Here is a 17,070-nt window from a genome sequence, read left to right as displayed (position 1 = left end):
CACTTCGTGCTGAGCATGGAGCCCTATTTTTTCCCTCTCCCTCTGCCCCCCACTTCACTCTCTCTCTTTATTTAAAAAAAAAAAAAAAAAAAGGACTGGAAAGTGTCCACTGAGATCTGGAAGTTACAGAGTAAGTGGTACCTTTATTCTGAATACATCCAGGCAGGTGACTAGAGCCAAGGACCTTCTACAGGACACTGAATGAGGAATGAGGGGGAAAGAAGCAGAGTCAACGAGTGGGGTCAAGTCTCATAGTTACTGAAGTCTAGACGAGAACAGAGGGAGAAGAACGGACCGTAATCCAAAAGGGCCTGAGGTAGAGAGAAGGCTTTTTCCCTTTCCTTTTGTTTTGCTTCATTTCATTAAGGATGGGAGAGACTCGAACATGTTTACATGGTGAGGAGAATGAGGCAATAGAGAAGGAGAGAGAGAATGGCCCTGACCGTATTGTTGTCGCAGAACAACACTCTCGGTGGGTAATGAGGTTTTTCTTTTATTTATTTGTCCATTCAGTATTTACTGCATGTCTACCATATGCAGATAGCACTGAACGCGGTACTACTTCCTACTTTTTCTGCTTTTTAATTAAGCTTATGAAGACACCCATCAGTGAATTCAGAGTCCTCCAAGACAAGGGCCACATATGTAATCCAAAGCAGAGGTACACTGCAATTCAGAAGACATCACTGTGATCTTCAAAATGGTAGCTTTTAAAATGCAGTCAAGTTGCAATTCTACTTATGTATTTCGGCTCTCGGCTACTGCAGCCCACGCTGGGAATTCTCTTCCTGCGGGTTAGGTTCGTTTCAGGGTTCTAAGCTGTACGACTCCAAGGCTTTGGGATTACAAACTGAAATTCTCATTTATTTCAAAGAGGAGAATGGATGCAATGGAAAACCAAATCCCCTGCTACTAAAAAGAAAACAACTGTGAATTAAGTTATTAACTTGTTATTTTTGCCTAAGGAGCTGAGAGAAATATGTGGATTTGAGGGGTCTCATTTCAAATCTAATTGAAATCTTTTCGTAGCCTCTCAGGGAATAGAATTTGCACAGTGTTAGAAAACGGCTAGTCTCCTTAAAATTGCTCATGTGACTCATTCAAAGAGAGACCCTGTTACCAGAGAAATCATTTTCATTCATAGTATCACACAGGCAAATTAGAGAAAACAGAACTAATGCTCAAATCAATAAGAGCAGCATTTAGCTGTAGGCTATCTGACAAAGTAATATAGTAAATAAACCATCTTTATAGGTGAAAAAATTTAGAGTCCCATTACGAACCAGAAAAAAAGGAGATCTCCCATTGAAATACCACAAAAGTTTCTTCTATGATTTGGGGCTGGGAGAAAAGGGTAGAGGAGGAACACACAATTTTTCATCTTCCCAATGTTACTATAAAGCTGTTACTAAATTCACTGAGACAGAATTACTAAGGCAACAAGTTATTCACAAACGGAAAGATGGAACATCCTTGGCAAATGTCTGACTCTAAGGGGGAGGTGCACATATATAAAACCCCAGTGACAAAATTGGGGAAAAAAATTAAATTGGTCTAATCTGTATCAGGAAGTCAGAGCCTCTACTTAGAGGAGGTCAAGACATCCAGGATTCATTTTCATCTTTGAGACTGATATCACAGAAAGAAGTTACCATATTTAGCCCCAAATTGCCCCTTGGTTGGTCCTTACAGGATATATTTGCTAGAAATTGATTATTATGATGTTTTACTGGCAGTGAGTGCTTTAAAATAAGATTAACCAAGGCATAGTTGGTAAAGTATTAGGATTCTAGACAGTTCTGAAAAGTTTCTCTAACAAATCGTGGTCAGAAATAAAAATCCCAGCCAAGATAGTCTAGGTATTTGAAAACCAGCAAAAGCTCTCCATCTATGTTTTCTAAGTTTGCCAACACAAAATTTGTTCAGATCATTTTGATTCCAAAATTTAAAAAATGTTCACATTTTCTGGGAAGAAATTGATATTCCTTTTCAAGATACAATCATATCCAAGTTTTTAACCTGCATTTTTTACTGGCTACTTGATGGATTCTAGGAATCATTCAGTTTTGTTTTTTTTTTTAACCCACCAATGGAAACGATTTTATAACAATTTCTATAATGGCACTAGGTGCCATGGCCACTGGCTGGCCCAGCAATTTGTATGGTCACAACTGAAGTCAAGAGCATGAACAAGTCTTTAAAAAGAAACTGATTCCTGCTAGAAATAACACTGCAATTTTAGTTTCTTACTACTTGGAGAAAGCAATCTGTAATTCAAAAAGCACATTGAAGAGTGGCTGTCCCCCCTACCAGTTTATCTGGTAACCAATTCAGGGGTTTAATACAAGCCTGCAAGCCTCCCAGACACACTTCTGTGATGTCTGTAAACAAAAATTCTATGACAAAGAGGCAATTTAAAATGGGAACATGTGGATTACCTTTGACTGAACGACTGCTTCCATAACAGAATGTCTTTTTTTTCTTTTAAAGATTTTATTTATTTATGACAGAGAGAGAGAGGGAGAGGGGGAACACAAGCACACAAGCACTGGGGAGCTGGAGAGGGGAAAGCAGGCTCCCCGCTGAGTAGGGAGCCTGATATGGGGCTCCACCCCAGGACACTAGGATCATGACAGGAGCTGAAGGCAGCCGCTTAATGACCGAGGCACCCCCCCACCCCCCTCCTGGTAACAGAATATCTTTAAGTGATAAGATCTGTAGTACCTGAATGATCAAATAGGCCATCCCTAGGAGTTTTATGAGGAAGCAGTAATAAAGAGCCCTTCACAACTTCTTGTGCCTGATACATTCTTCTGTTGGGAGTAAATACGGTGATCAAGGTCACACCCAACACCACCAGCAGCCTTAGTTAGTGCGTGTTTCTAACGTATGTGCAGAAGAGCTGCAAACAACGACAAATGATGACTTTCTAGGTGTGCCAGTGGGACAGGAAAGGCATGGCAGAGATTCTGTGCCCCCTGACTATGAAGCGCTTGGCTAGGTGACACTTCCCAGTGCCCCCAGTGGCTGGACAGGAACATATGGTGAAGTGGTTGCCAGTGGACTGTGAGCAGAAATGAAGTCCTGAGTCCTAAGCCTTGGGGAAATGTGCAGCTCCCACACTCTTCCCTGCTGCCCCTATAGTAGGACGGTGACCTGAGCTGGAACATTCATAGGAGGACAATGTCCTGAGGCACAGCAGAGATCCAGAGAGAAGGAATCTGGGCCCCTGGTGACCCCAGGGAACAGAGAAAACACTCACTTTAAAGGCTTTCCATAGGGTGTGTGGATGGCTCAGTCAGTTAAGAAATCTGATTTAGGCTCAAATCATGATCTCAGGGTCCCAGGATTGAGCCCCATGTTGGGCTCCCACTCAGTGGGGATTCTGCTTCTCCCCTCCTGCTGCCCCTCCCCCACTCCCTGTTTATGTGTGCTCTCTCTCTCTCAAATAAATAAATAAAATCTTAAAAAAAAAAAAAAAGAAGAAGAAGGAGTTTTCCATAGACTGTTATCTGAGGGAAATAAAGTTCTATCTCCTTTTGGCCACTGACTTACTGTTGGGATTCTCTACAGCAACAGCTTGGCCTTACCTTAACCAATACAAGATGTTTATAGGACCTTGAATACAAGAGTAAAAAGCAAACGGCCAGCCCAGACAAAAAGAGAGAATCTATTGCATAGTCCCCAGATAACACTGTCCTGCAGCATGGCCTACATCATGAAACAAAAATAGTTTCCACATAAAGAAGACATAACTGCTCTCCGTGTTTAAAAGAAATCTGCAGCGGTGCCTGGGTGGCTCAGTGGGTTAAGCCTCTGCCTTCGGCTCAGGTCATGATCTCAGCGTCCTGGGATCAAGCCCCGCATTGGGCTCTCTGCTCGGCAGGGAGCCTGCTTCCCCCTCTCTCTCTGCCTGCCTCTTGGCCAACTTGTAATCTCTCTCTCTCAGTCAAATAAAATCTTAAAGAAAAGAAAAGAAAAGAAATCTGCACATTAGAGATAGATGGCAGTCAGAGGGACTAGATTAAGCAACATGAATTCTAAATTTTTCCAAATCTAAGAAAAATAAAAAAGCACAAAGATATGGCAGCATTTCACTGGAAGGACAAGTTACAAAATCAAGGCAATTTCAAAACTGATTGAACTCCCTATGGAGTACCTCTTCTGTTTGCTTTTCGGCTCCTCTCCCAGCAGGCCCTGGCTTGACCCCAGGGGCGAAGGGCTGGGCCGCAGAAGGAATGTAAGAAGGGACACATGGGTAGATGTCCTCCTCCACTTCCCCTGGAAGCAGCAGCAAATCTGTTGGATACAAAATATTTCAGGTGATGCTTTCATCAAGTTCACAATTGACCTAAATCACCTAAAAGCCTACAATAGTCAAAAGAATGAAGTAAAAATGCTCAAATAAAGTAGGTTCGTTGGAGACAATGCCTGCCCTCATTTGGGGATTTACCCAGGAGATTCCCTTTTCCATAAAATAGAAGTCATTTGTGCATTTATTTTTATCTTACTGTCTCAAGGTCACATTCGATCCAAAGGTTTGGGAGAAGGATTGTTTAGGGACTGACTTGATCACCCCTCTCACCCCCAACCCAATTTCTACCTCTGCAGGAAAATAAGGCAAATGCTACCTTTGCCTCATTTTCCCACATTTTCCTGAGGGATGGAAAGAAAGGAAATGAAGTGCTGAATTCATCCTGTAACACTATGGAAAAAAAAAATATATATATATATATATAAAACAGTGATGCCAGCAGGAAAGGACTTTAACTTTCAGCAGAAAAATGAAGTGCTCTGTCATATGCTGAATTCACGGTCTGATGTTCGATCCCACAAACAACTTGTTTCCAGCTTGTTTAGCACCATGACAAGAATTCAATAACCAATCTGGGTTTTCTGATCTGTCCGTTGTAAGTGGATCTGTGGCCTTATTTTTGCATGTGTGACGGAACATGGGGCATCACCATTAGATCTTCCACAGCTTTCTTTAAGGGGGACAAAAAAGAAAAACAAATAGAAGCACAATAGGCCTCCTCATGGATCCGGGCTTTCATAGGACCAGAAGGGCTGCTGGAGCTGGCCAGGAACTTGCAGCTGTCTCAGGACCATGCTGCCTGCTACTCGATGATGATCCTAATGAAGACACTAATTAAGTTCTCAGTGGAAGTGATTAATGAACAACAGGCGTGCCTTGGCGGTTGCCAATGGCAGCATATATAGGGAGATAATTAAGCAGGTATTGATATTCAAAAACTGAAACTTACTTGAAATACGTCTCTCACAACTGCAGATAACACCAGCACAAAAACATGTTAATTACAAAATTCTTAGGACTCCAGCAACAGAACATGGTCAGCCTAGAAACTGAACCTGTGAGTGGGTAGGGAGATCGTGAAGAAGATACTTCTACTATGATTCATTATTGGATCCTTAAAATATGACCGAATTAGAAGAAATAAAAACAACAGTCAACACGTATAGGAGCTGACATTCTACAAGCATCAGTTGAGCTCATCCTCCCAAGGATGCTATTACTTCCCATTTCATAGGCAAGGAGCTCTGAGCAAGGAGAGTAACCTTGTTCAAAGGGCCACAGCTAGAAAGTGTCAGAGCCGGGAAGTCGGCCAGCAGAGCCCATACTCTGCCCACATGCCACATGATGAACTTCTTTTATTTATTTATTTATTTATTTTTAGGATTTTATTTTTATTTATTATTTGAGAGAGAGAGAAAGAGACAGAGTACATGAGAGGGGAGAGGTCAGAGGGAGAAGCAGATGCCCCACTGAGCAGGGAGCCCGATGCGGGACTGGATCCCGGAACTCCAGGATCAGGACCTGAGCCGAAAGCAGTTGCTTAGCCAACTGAGCCACCCAGGTGTCCCCGTGAACTTCTTTTTATTTTTACCTATTTATTTATTTGTTTAAAAGATTTTATTTATTTATTTGACAGACAGAGATCACAAGAAGGCAGAGAGAGAGAGGAGGAAGCAGGCTCCCTGCTGAGCAGAGAGCCGAATGTGGGGCTGACCTGAGCTGAAGGCAGAGGCTTTAACCCACTGAGCCACCCAGGCGCGCCCCCAGGAACTTCTTTTAAACAAGCAATTTCATTACATAAATTTTTTAAACTTATCAGATTATACAACCAAACTCAGAGACAAGGAATGTCACTACCATAGCACATTAGCATGGTTAGTCAGTACACGTAAATATTTTATACCCAGAGAAGCCATGTTTTTAAACTCAGTAAGGCTGATGGAGAGGTTGGCTTTCTAAGATACCTATTCCAACGCACCTCCCTCATTGAGCTCCCTGCTGTAACCGCCTAGGACCGACACAAGTGTGGTCAGGGGCCTGCCAACAACAAAGGCAAGAAGAGAAAACCTCTTCATGGGAAAACCGGTACCTCTGAGACGACCGGCTGAGAGCACAAAACATCAGTTCAGACGTGAATCAAAATCAGTTCTGCTTTCAGAGCTATTTAAAATCTGACTGACAATATTACGTAGCGAGGAGGACAACTCTCAAATTCCTGTGCTGAAGCTCGTTGCCTCCCCGATATGTTTGCAGAGAAGGGAGGATTTTCAACAGAAATGGTTTCTTTCCTAAAGATTTTACTGCCATGGAAACAATTCCCTCAAAACAACAAGATTCAGTTTCCCCTACACTTCAAATTCTTGCTGTTTGTTTCTTCAGTGTAAAAGCAAAATGCGCAAATGCGTATTCACCAATGTCTGACACAACACCTGACACACAGCAAATTCTCAACAGATACTTGAGACGGGAAATGAATTCCCGCACCTCCCCTTCTAAACCGAACAGTAAGTACCAAGAGTTACCTGCCAGGAAGACACTGTAGATGTCTATATAGAGTCCTCACCCTCAAACACTAAATTCTGTTACAGGGGTAAGATTTTCACACATACAGTCAATCCGAGAGTAATCAAGAGCAAAATTGAACAGCATTAGCCCTACAGAGGATGGATTTATAAAAGAGTGACACTAATACGTACAGGGATAGTCTGGTAAGATGTACTTTATGAAGAAGGCCACCTTATCTTTCAGCCATTTTAAAATCACGCATCGGTTTATTTATACACTCACAGTGTCTCAGAGAGAAAAATTATTCTATTCATTGGTGGGGGGAGGGGAAATGGAATGTCTGAAGTCCTTTGTAAAATTCTCCAAAACTGAAATGCTTTATTAAACTTAACCTGTTCTTATTTTTTAAAATTTTTTAATTTTTTTAAAAAAGACTTCATTTAGTGCTCGCTTCGGCAGCACATATACTAAAAAAGACTTCATTTAGTTATTTGACAGATAGAGATCACAAGTAGGCAGAGAGGGAGGAGGAAGCAGGCTCTCCGCTGAGCAGAGAGCCCGATGCGGGGCTTGATCCCAGGACCCTGGGATCATGACCTGAGCCGAAGGCAGAGGCTTTAACCCGCTGAGCCACCCAGGCGCCCCTTAACCTGATCTTATTAACTGCTGCTTCTGAAACAACCAAAGGCCTTGTTTTCATCTTAACTACACACCATTATTTTGGCTGACGTGCATTGCACAGTCCAGCCCTCTCTCAGAAGCGAATGTTCATGTTCCATGGCAAGCCTGGTTGAAAACACTCCCATCTCTTCTTTCTCACTCCATGATAAGAATGTCAACATTTACAAACTACGTGTTTATGCCATTTGTATTTCTGTATGAAGTCAATAATCAACAGTCAAAAGCTATAATCAGATAATCTAATATAACATTAAAAAGTAAGCAATCTACCTGATATCTCATAATTTGGACAACAATATTTAATCTGAGTGGCACATTTATAAAAATTAACCAATCTGTTCCTTTGTTGCTATGTAGAAATGGCCAAAATTTTCTGAAATTTTGGGCCCTCCCCAAAACTAAAAAGAATATAGATAAGAACTGTATTAGTAAATAAGGCCTCTTCAGCACACGGTTTTTTGTTATGATAGTCCATCTCACTGGTTCTTTTTCTTCAAAATTTTTGAGGACCCCAAAGAGCTTTTGTTTATGTGGGTTATAATCACTCAATATTCATCATATTAGAAATTAAAACTGACAAATTTGCAAATATTTACTTACTGAATCACTGACAATAATACCATTATATGTTAAAATACATATTTTTATGAAAAATCTCTTTCTCAAAAACAAAGAAAATAGTAAGGAAGAAACACTGTTTTACATTTTAAAAATTTTGTAAATGCCTTAGGAGAAAAAAAATCTAGGTTTTATATTTGCTTCTGCATTCAATTTTGGAATATGCTGTTTCAGTTGAAGTAAATGAAGAAAATCTAGTCTTCACAGAAATGTAGTTGGAAAAGAAAGGAGTACTTTGATAGTCTTTTTATATAATTGTGGATATTTTTCTTTGATGCTATACCAGATCTTGACAAACGATAAAGTTTTAAAAAATAGTTTCAGTGTGCAATCTGAAACTATTTCAGTGAATTTTTCATACTGTTACATTAAAATTCATTGGTCTATCTTACACACTGAATAGATCTTTCTCCTATGCATAATTTTGTAACATCATAAATTGGTCATTTGGAAAATACTGGTTCACTGTTTTATGTAGGTCTTCCAAATGTTGACACATTTCATTATATAGTATAAGGATCACATTAGTTAACATCACCAATTTTATCAGAATAGTCATCAAATATTGGGAAGCTGTCAAGCTCACAGTACTGGATACAAGTTTTCCAAAAATGAATTTTCACTTGATCTACTGCCAATTTTATCATTGGCAACGAATATTACCAGTGTTTCTCTTGAAGGGACAGGCTTGCTTCTTTCATTCTGAGAACTATAGTTTGTCTGTCAGTCATTCTTTTAAGTAAAAATGTTATTCCATGAAAGTAAGGGGCAAAAAAGAACTCGTTCAGCATACCATGCAATCACACAAGTGTTTTTCCATGAGACAACCAAGTATGTCAGAATGTCCCAGAAGTGCTTTGTGCATACCTATGGTTTCAGAACATAAAACAGTAAAAAAGGTGTATTCAAGAATCAAGATTTAATAAAATTAATAATTTTTACCAATTCATCAAGAACATTTTCAATGGAAAATAGCACTCATTTTATTTTATTTTTTTAAGATTCTATTTATTTGTTTGAGAGAGAGAGCGAGAGAGCACCAGTGAGGGGTAGGGCAGAGGGAGAGGGAGAAACATACTCCCTGCTAAGCACAAAGCTTTCCCTAGGAGTTTCCCTAGGGAAACAGAGTTTCCCTAGGAGTTCGTAGACCACATCCCCAGGGGTCTGCTGGTCTACCTAATACCATCTAACCCTCTGATCAATAAAAATAATAAAGCTAGATAAGTTACCAAAAAATCAACTATTTAAAGGCATTGGTGAGGGGTCCCTGGGTGGTTCACTGGGTTAAGGGCTCTGCCTCCAAATCAGGTCATGATCCCAGGGTTCTGGGATCGAGCCCAGCATCAGGCTGTCTGCTCAGTGGGGGTCTGCTTCCTCCTCCCTCTCTGCCTGCTTCTCTGACTACTGGTGATCTCTGTCTGTCAAATAAATAAATAAATAAATAAAGGCATTGGTAAGCTACCAGGGCAGCCTAGGACTTGAGCGGCCAAGATCCCAGAGAGATGGAAAGTACCGAGAAGTGAGTCCAAGAGTCTAAGTTGCTTTTCAACTCGTGGCATTTACTGATTTTCAAGGAGAAACTGAGAAGCCAAAATAAAGATGAGAGAAGCTAAGAAGCTCAGAAGCTTAGCAGAATTGCCAACAGAAATCACAGTGTTGTGAAGACAAAAATTAGAGTTCAGGGTCTCCAAGAAGGCGATGCTATGATTTACCTTGAAGGGCCACACCCTAGAAGTAAGCAAGAACTAGAAGTAGAGCAGCCCCCACAAGGCCTTGACCCCAGTCCTAAATCAGCCCAATCCCAGAATGGATGAAGGTGACCTTTTACTACTCTAATTGCTAGCAAAATGTTGAACAAAAGCTATGCTAGAAAAAGATAACATCATCCAGTCCCTATATATTCTATATGCTATGTTCAACATTTAAACAAAAAATTACCACATATACAAAGACATGAAATCAAAAGGAAAATGAATAATATAAATAGACCCACAGGAGATCCCAGGTATTAGCATTATAAGACATGAACTTTAGGGACACCTGGGTGGCTCCAACATTTAAGCATCTGCCTTTGGTTCAGGTCATGATCCCAGGGTCCTGGGATCAAGTCCTGCATTGGGCTCCCTGATCAGTGGGGAGCCTGCTTCTCCCTCTGCCTGGCGTTCCTCCTGCTTGTTCTCTCTCTAGCTCTCTCTCAGTCAAATAAATAAATAAAATCTTAAAAAAAAAAAAATGACATGAATTTTAAAATAACTGACTAATATGTTCCCCCCAAAATACATTACAAATGGAGAATTTCACCACAGAACTGAAATATCTCAAAACAGATATTCTAGATCTCTTTTAAAAGCTAAAATAACTGAGGGGCATCTGGGTGGCTCCGTTGGTTAGACATTGGACTCCTGATTTTGGCTCAGGTCACAATCTCAGGATCAAGAGATCAAGCCCCACACTGGGCTCTGCACTCAGTAGGGAGTCTGCTTAGGATTCTCTCCCTCTCCTCTCCATCTGCCCCTCCCTGCCCCTAGTCTGTCTCTCAAAAAAAAAAAAAAAAAAAAGCTAAAATAACTGAAATATTCATGGCTTTTAACAGAAGACAGACACAATTGAAAAAAGAATTAGTAAACTAGAATACAGATGGTAGAAATACTTTTTTTTTTTTTTAAAGATTTTATTTATTTACTTGAGAGAGAGTCCATACAAGTTGGGGGGAGGGACAGAGGGAGTGAGAGAGAAGCAGACTCCCAACTGACCAGGCAGCCTGATGTGGGGTTTCTATCTCAGGACCCTGAGATCATGACTTGAGCCGAAGGTAAGATGGTCAATTGACTGAGCCACCCAGGCATCCTGATGGTAGAAAATATTTTAACTGAAGCAAGAAAGGAAATTAAAAAGGATGGAAAATGCAGAAAAGAACATAAAAGATAGATGTATGGAATATGGTGAAAAGACAAGTGCTGAGAATTTCCCAGTATGTATAAGAATCTCTAAAAACCCCACACAAAATAAATTCAAATTAAATAGCACCAAGGCACAGTGAAAGTACTGGAAAAACAAAAGAGAAACTTATAAAAGCAGAGAAATGAGAGGAAAAATATGTTATCATCAAAGGAACAACCAATAGATTGACATCTGGTTTGCAACAATTAATACCAAAAAGAACAGATTATCATCTGTAAAATACTGAAAGAAAACAATTACAAACCTAGAATTCCCAACTGAGCAAAAATAGTGGGCAATGAAATAATACAATAATAGCTGATTAATCTAAAATAAGCAAGAAATGAGGGGAGGGGGAGGCATAAAACTGGCAGGACAAATAGAAAACAAAATTATAAGGTACTAGGTATAAAGCCAAAGGTATCAGCAACTACATTAAGTGTAAATGAACTAAATAAAAGACAAAATTTTAGAATGTGTGTGTATAGATGCATACATATAAACCATACATTGCTTTCAAGGGACACATTAACACCTATTTTGAGAAAAAAAATGCACAATAAATAAAAATGGAAGTGAAAAGGAGGAGAAGATAGTGATGATGAAGCAAGACTTACTTCACTGGGTGGGGCTGGCATTGGACAGTGACAATAAATCATAGCTCTCTATCCTCAAATATAGAAACAAAAGAGGAATAAACACAGAAGTCAGAAAGATGAGGATTAAAACATGAGCTTTACAACTAATAGAGCTGAATTTGAAAACAGAGCTTGTCCAGCAGTCACATTTGGGCTTCTTATGTATCAACCTTTCCTACAAGTCTAGACCTTGGGATTCCATTTAACAGGAAGTCCACACAGCTGACACGGATCCATCCAGGTATAAGAATAGCTTCCCTAGAGCTCTTCAAGTCAGGCTTCAGCGAGTAATGTCTCCAGATGTCTGCCTAGAGATGGTTCCCAGCCTCAGCTGCATAGGAGAATGACCTGAGAAGCTTTAAATATCAAACTACTGAAAAAGAATCGCAAAGGCAGGACTTAGGTATCTAATTTTTTTTTTAAGTGTTTCTACTGCATCTCTAAGGTTGAAAACCATTGAATAAGGTAGGCATTGGGCCCACCTGAGGTGTGTCTACTATAAGAAAGATGGCACAGACACAGAGGAGAAGACATACATCTTCCAAAGAGCATGAACCTAAAAGAAGAAACAAAGGGGCTGATCCATAAATACATAGTTTCTTTTCCCAATTTCTCTACATAGATAAAGTCTTACATTTCCCTTGGGGAGAAACGGGCAGAGGATTTGGAAAGGGCAGAAGTATCTTCCCAGTTCTGTGCTCTTCTCAGGAATGGAGTTCAAGTTTCCTTGTATAATTTTGAGGCTCGGGCAACTGGTTTGCCCTTGTAGTGGATGTGACTTTCAAGCTGGGCCTTCATAGAGAAATTTGCACATAAAAAAATTGGAGGAACAGGAAAAAAAATGGAGGAAGAGTGATGAAGGAGAATTTGGAAGGAAGGAATATTTTTCTCTCTCAAGATGTTTTCAGTGATCTTCTAGGCAATGAAAGAATGATTTTTTTTTTTTCTTTTAAGTAGACTCCACACCCAACATGGATGCCAACATGGGGCTTAAACTCAACACCCTGAGATCAAGACCTGAGCTGAAATCAAGAGTCGGATTCTTAAGAGACTAAGCCACCCAGGCATCCCTGAAAGAATGATTTTTAAAGTACTAAGTATAAAATAAACAAAATACCTAAATTACAAGTTGGCTGAAATATGGCTTTCTGAGCTCAGGACCTTCAGCGACTCATTCTTTATAACGCAGGCTCTCAGCATTCTCCGATCCTACGGACAAATTGAAGTTCCCCTGCCATAGGTTCTCGTGACACCCAGAACAGTTTAGAATCCTGTATTAGTGATTATCTGGTGAATGTCTGATTAATGAATTCAGTGAGGACAGAAGCCGGATCTGCGTATTCTTCATTAGATTCCAGGCTCCGGCCAGCGTTGTTCCAGGTCTGTCGAATAACAGTCCCAGGCCATTCACTGGCAGCAAAAGCTGCTCAAAGTTGCAAATAAGGAAAGAATTTTTTTTTTTAAAAAGAGCTGATTGGGGACTTCATTAGAATTGGGAGTATCAGACAGCTTGAAAATGAAAATCAAATAAGGTTGCCAGTCTTTGCACAGGGCTGAGTTGCCTGTTCTCACCCAACACGATCCGCCACAGTGTAAGCACGCCCGCCACCAGTCAAGTGACCTGTATAAGGGGCACCTGGGTTGGCTCAGTGGGTTAGGCCTCTGCCTTCAGCTCAGGTGATGATCTCAGGGTCCCGGGATCAAGCCTGGCATCGGGCTCTCTGCTAAGCGGGAGCCTGTTTCCCCCTCTCTCTGTCTACCTCTCTGCCTACTTGTGATCTATATCTCTTAAGTAAATAAATAAAATCTTGGGAAACAAAAAAAAGAGAGAGACCTATATAAGACAAGATGATTCTAGAATAAGACCTCAAAAGACCATCTCCATGCAGTCAATTGCACTCAGCCAGGGCACCTGCTCGGCCGAATAAGGGGAAAAATAAATAAAGATGTCCAGAAGATTCTTCCTGCTCTAACGCCTCAGCATAATAACCAACACCTATTCCAAATAATCATTTTTCTGGATAACAGTCTGGGGCATGACAGTAACCATGAGGTTAACTACCTGACCTTGAATTCAAAGGAGGAAAATGTGGTTAACTCGATGTCAAATAAACACAGGGCACCAAACTCCCTGGTAAATGCTACCCTCAAACAACTGCTCAATTCAGTTGCACTGCCTTGGCTCTTCTGAAAAACCATCTCTGCCTGGGCCGCCCAAATGATAAGCCAAATCCTGGGAAAGAATCATGCTCCTGAATCTTGGGGAATATTTATGAAAGCAAATACAGGGAACAAATAAATTCAGTGATAGAAAAACAATACCCAGCTCTCTGCCACGTTGCCCTGGGCAAATCTGTTGCTTAAACAATAACAACAGGATCTAATCAGTAAACCTCTCGGCTGCCAAAATTATACAAGCAACTTGCCTATTTAAAATGTCACATTTCCCCATCTGATATAAATATCTGCCGTCTGCTCACATTCCTAAAGTGTAATACAAATTAGGCCCAAACTAAAATCTACCTTGGCACAAACTAATTTTTTTTTCCCTTTCAAATGACCTAGATCTTGCATTATAAAAATTGTGAAGCCCTGGTGGTCTTTTCAGTAATTGCAATAGGTCAATGAAGCCTGGGTTGCTTTTCAGCCCCGCCTGTCCACATTATTTTACACATGGGATGGGCTTGACTAGCTCATTCTCTCTACAGAGACCTGGTTCAGCCTCAGCAACCTCTTATACAACACCACAGCAACACTGCCTGTTATCTGATTGCTGGGAAAATCGTAGTAGTGAGCGTTTTTTATGCTACTGAATAGATCTGGTAATAAAACAAAACAAAACAAAAAAACACACAACTTGAAAAATATTTTTTAAAAAAATGTGGAAATAATGGAAAAGGTAAAAAGGCTAATCTGAAAGACTAATATAACTATAATCACATTTGTTGCCTATGTAGGTTTATGCCAGTATACAGATTTTCTCATTAATGCCAGGAAGCAAGAAATGTAAGCCATGAAAAAATACCCAACCTGTACACTTTGGTGCCTTCCTATAAAATTAAATTTATATTGCAAATGTACTACATGCAGACCAGAACCATTTGTCTCCAAGTGTCTTCCTTGGACACAGCTATATCAAGATCCCCTGGGGTAGTGGTAAAAAATGCTGTCACCAAACACCTTCTGAATTAGACTCTCTCTTAGGAACAGGACCCAGGAATCTGCATTTTCAACATCTCCTGTTCCCCTCAAATAGTGTGCTTGCTCTGCAAACCCAGCTTCCTGATAAGTCCTTAGCTATCCCTTCTGATCCAATCGGACCCCCTAAGCTGCTTACATAGAGAAATTCAGAGCTGCCTGGGGTTTTACAGTTAAGAGAACCTCTCCCTGGAGCTTGTGATTCCTTTAGATCTCTGATCTCACTTGAACCAAGTTAAGTAAGGAAAAATTCCATGCAAAGTCTAGTGGTTAATAGAGGGCAGAAGAAACAATACCTTCAGTGGAGTAATGTGATGTTTGGAAGCTGAATAAAAATGTTAACTGCTTCCAATCTCGAAAGCCTCTCAAATTAGGGCAACCAGAGAAGCCAGAGCCATTCCCAAACCACCACCACCCAGCACTGTCACTTCTGTGTGATTATAAACAAATCACCTTCCCCAATCATCAACACCAGCACCCATGTTTATGCTAAAGCCTATAACCAACAATTCAACACCAGCAACCAAACCCCCAAGGAAAACAGCCCCTTCCCTAATATTCACTATCAACATTGAGATATTCTTGCACATTAAATTAGGAATGAGAATTTTCAAAACAAACAACTCTAATTTTGAACATATTTCAAAGGTCTTTTGAGCAACAAAGGATACCTATGTTTACACAGTAATGTCAAGCAGGAAAGGAAAAAGGCCTCATATGCATAAACATCACTGGACTGGCATTAAGCCTCTCCCAGTCCAGCTCAACTGGAAAAAAACGCCCCAAAGAAACATTTACAATATGTCTGTACTCTTTAGTGTTTGGCTTATCTGTTTAACAAATACTTATGAAAGTCAAGATTTTGATTTTATTTTTTATTTTATGATGAATTCTGCTATTTTTATGATCAATTGCTATATGATGTTATCTCTCAATTTACACGGCGCTTCTAAGATATAAAGAGTATGACTCAAATGGCACTCCTTGAGAAAATTATCCAAAATTCAACAATGTGGAGGCATGTCGGGGGAGGGGGGCACCTTTATTTCATTTTAGACCAAAGACTTCACAACCTTCATCATGCTTTGACCTTTCGGCTGAAATCTTTGTTACTGAAAAAGAAATCGCAGGACTGTAGTTTTCCCTAAGTCAGGGAAGGCGCAAGTAGGGCTTGCCAAAAAGAAAAAAAAAGAAGAAAAAGCTATCTAAAAGTCTTACTTGTAGTTTCTGGAAAGAGGTCAAGCAGTATAGATAGAGGAAACAGAAAGCATACCCTTACTCATTTGGGGCTGAGTCTCTTCATCCACATCCAAATCTTCTAAATCTAGGAAATTGTCTACCTAGAAAAGGATTAACATCATTGTTATGTATATTAGACCTAATGAAAAAGTGCAATTAAGAATCAAAGAATCCACTTCCACAGCATTCAAAGTGTGCAACTGAATCCACTTTTCTCATTAACTTTTGAGTCCCAGCTAAAGGTCTTTGTGTTCACTGTGGTTTCCCAGAGATATCTGAAAGAAGCAGTAAATTTGGAAGTTGGCCTGGATTTCGTAGGCACCATAGTAAGATCTCTATACTGAAAGGGAAAGAACAGTCTGAGGAGTCTTTGAAAAGGGACTTTGTTCCCAGATTCTCTCCCAGGATATATACCACCGCCGAAACAGTCCAAAACAGTCTCTACTTTTTGTTTTCGTTTTATTGCTTTTGCTTCTCAAGCAAATGATGGTGGTGGGTCTGGCTATTACCATAATGGGCTTTTCACTCTACAGAGTCAGAGAGAAGAAACTAAAGAAAGCAAAAGAGAAAGGTTCATTCGAAACAAAAATCATCCTGCCCCAGGTAAATCACAAAAGAGGTGAGCAGGGCCAAAAATCAAGTGTTCTCTCTTTCCAGCAAATAAAACTGAAAATTACTTCAAAGGTAAAAAGCAGAGCAAATGACCTTTACAGCCACAATAGCAGCATTTCAATGAAAGACTATTCCACGTGGAATACTGCTTTCCACAGCAAGCTGACAATGAGACATTTCATATTAACAAAACGGTAACATTTCAGACACGAACTAATTCATCTCAGGTGAATATCAAAGAGTGTAAATAAGAAAATGATTTCACCACCGGCACAAAGGAGACCTAGCAGAGTAAAGGCGTAATGTCGAAATGCCTTTTATGCT

General features: G+C 40.2%; 1 protein-coding gene across 3 annotated transcripts in view; it reads right to left on the bottom strand.

Annotated features, from left to right (window-relative positions):
- The window catches only part of IFTAP (intraflagellar transport associated protein), a 64,102-nt gene that overhangs the window by 4,673 nt on the left and 42,359 nt on the right, over window positions 1–17,070 (bottom strand). For 2 of the 3 annotated variants that reach the window (XM_032358600.1, XM_032358599.1), the window contains 2 exons: window positions 16,169–16,235; window positions 4,160–4,299 (listed from right to left, as the gene is read on the bottom strand). In XM_032358600.1, the coding sequence (XP_032214491.1) occupies window positions 4,160–4,299; window positions 16,169–16,235 (207 nt within the window). The remainder of the gene's footprint in view (window positions 1–4,159; window positions 4,300–16,168; window positions 16,236–17,070) is intronic. The other variant, XM_032358601.1, reaches the window with a different exon arrangement.

Source organism: Mustela erminea, chromosome 9 (genome assembly GCF_009829155.1).
Source record: "Mustela erminea isolate mMusErm1 chromosome 9, mMusErm1.Pri, whole genome shotgun sequence".
NCBI lineage: Eukaryota > Metazoa > Chordata > Mammalia > Carnivora > Mustelidae > Mustela > Mustela erminea.
The sequence above is the reverse complement of the archived record's forward strand: the minus strand, read 5'-3'. Positions and strand labels throughout refer to the sequence as shown.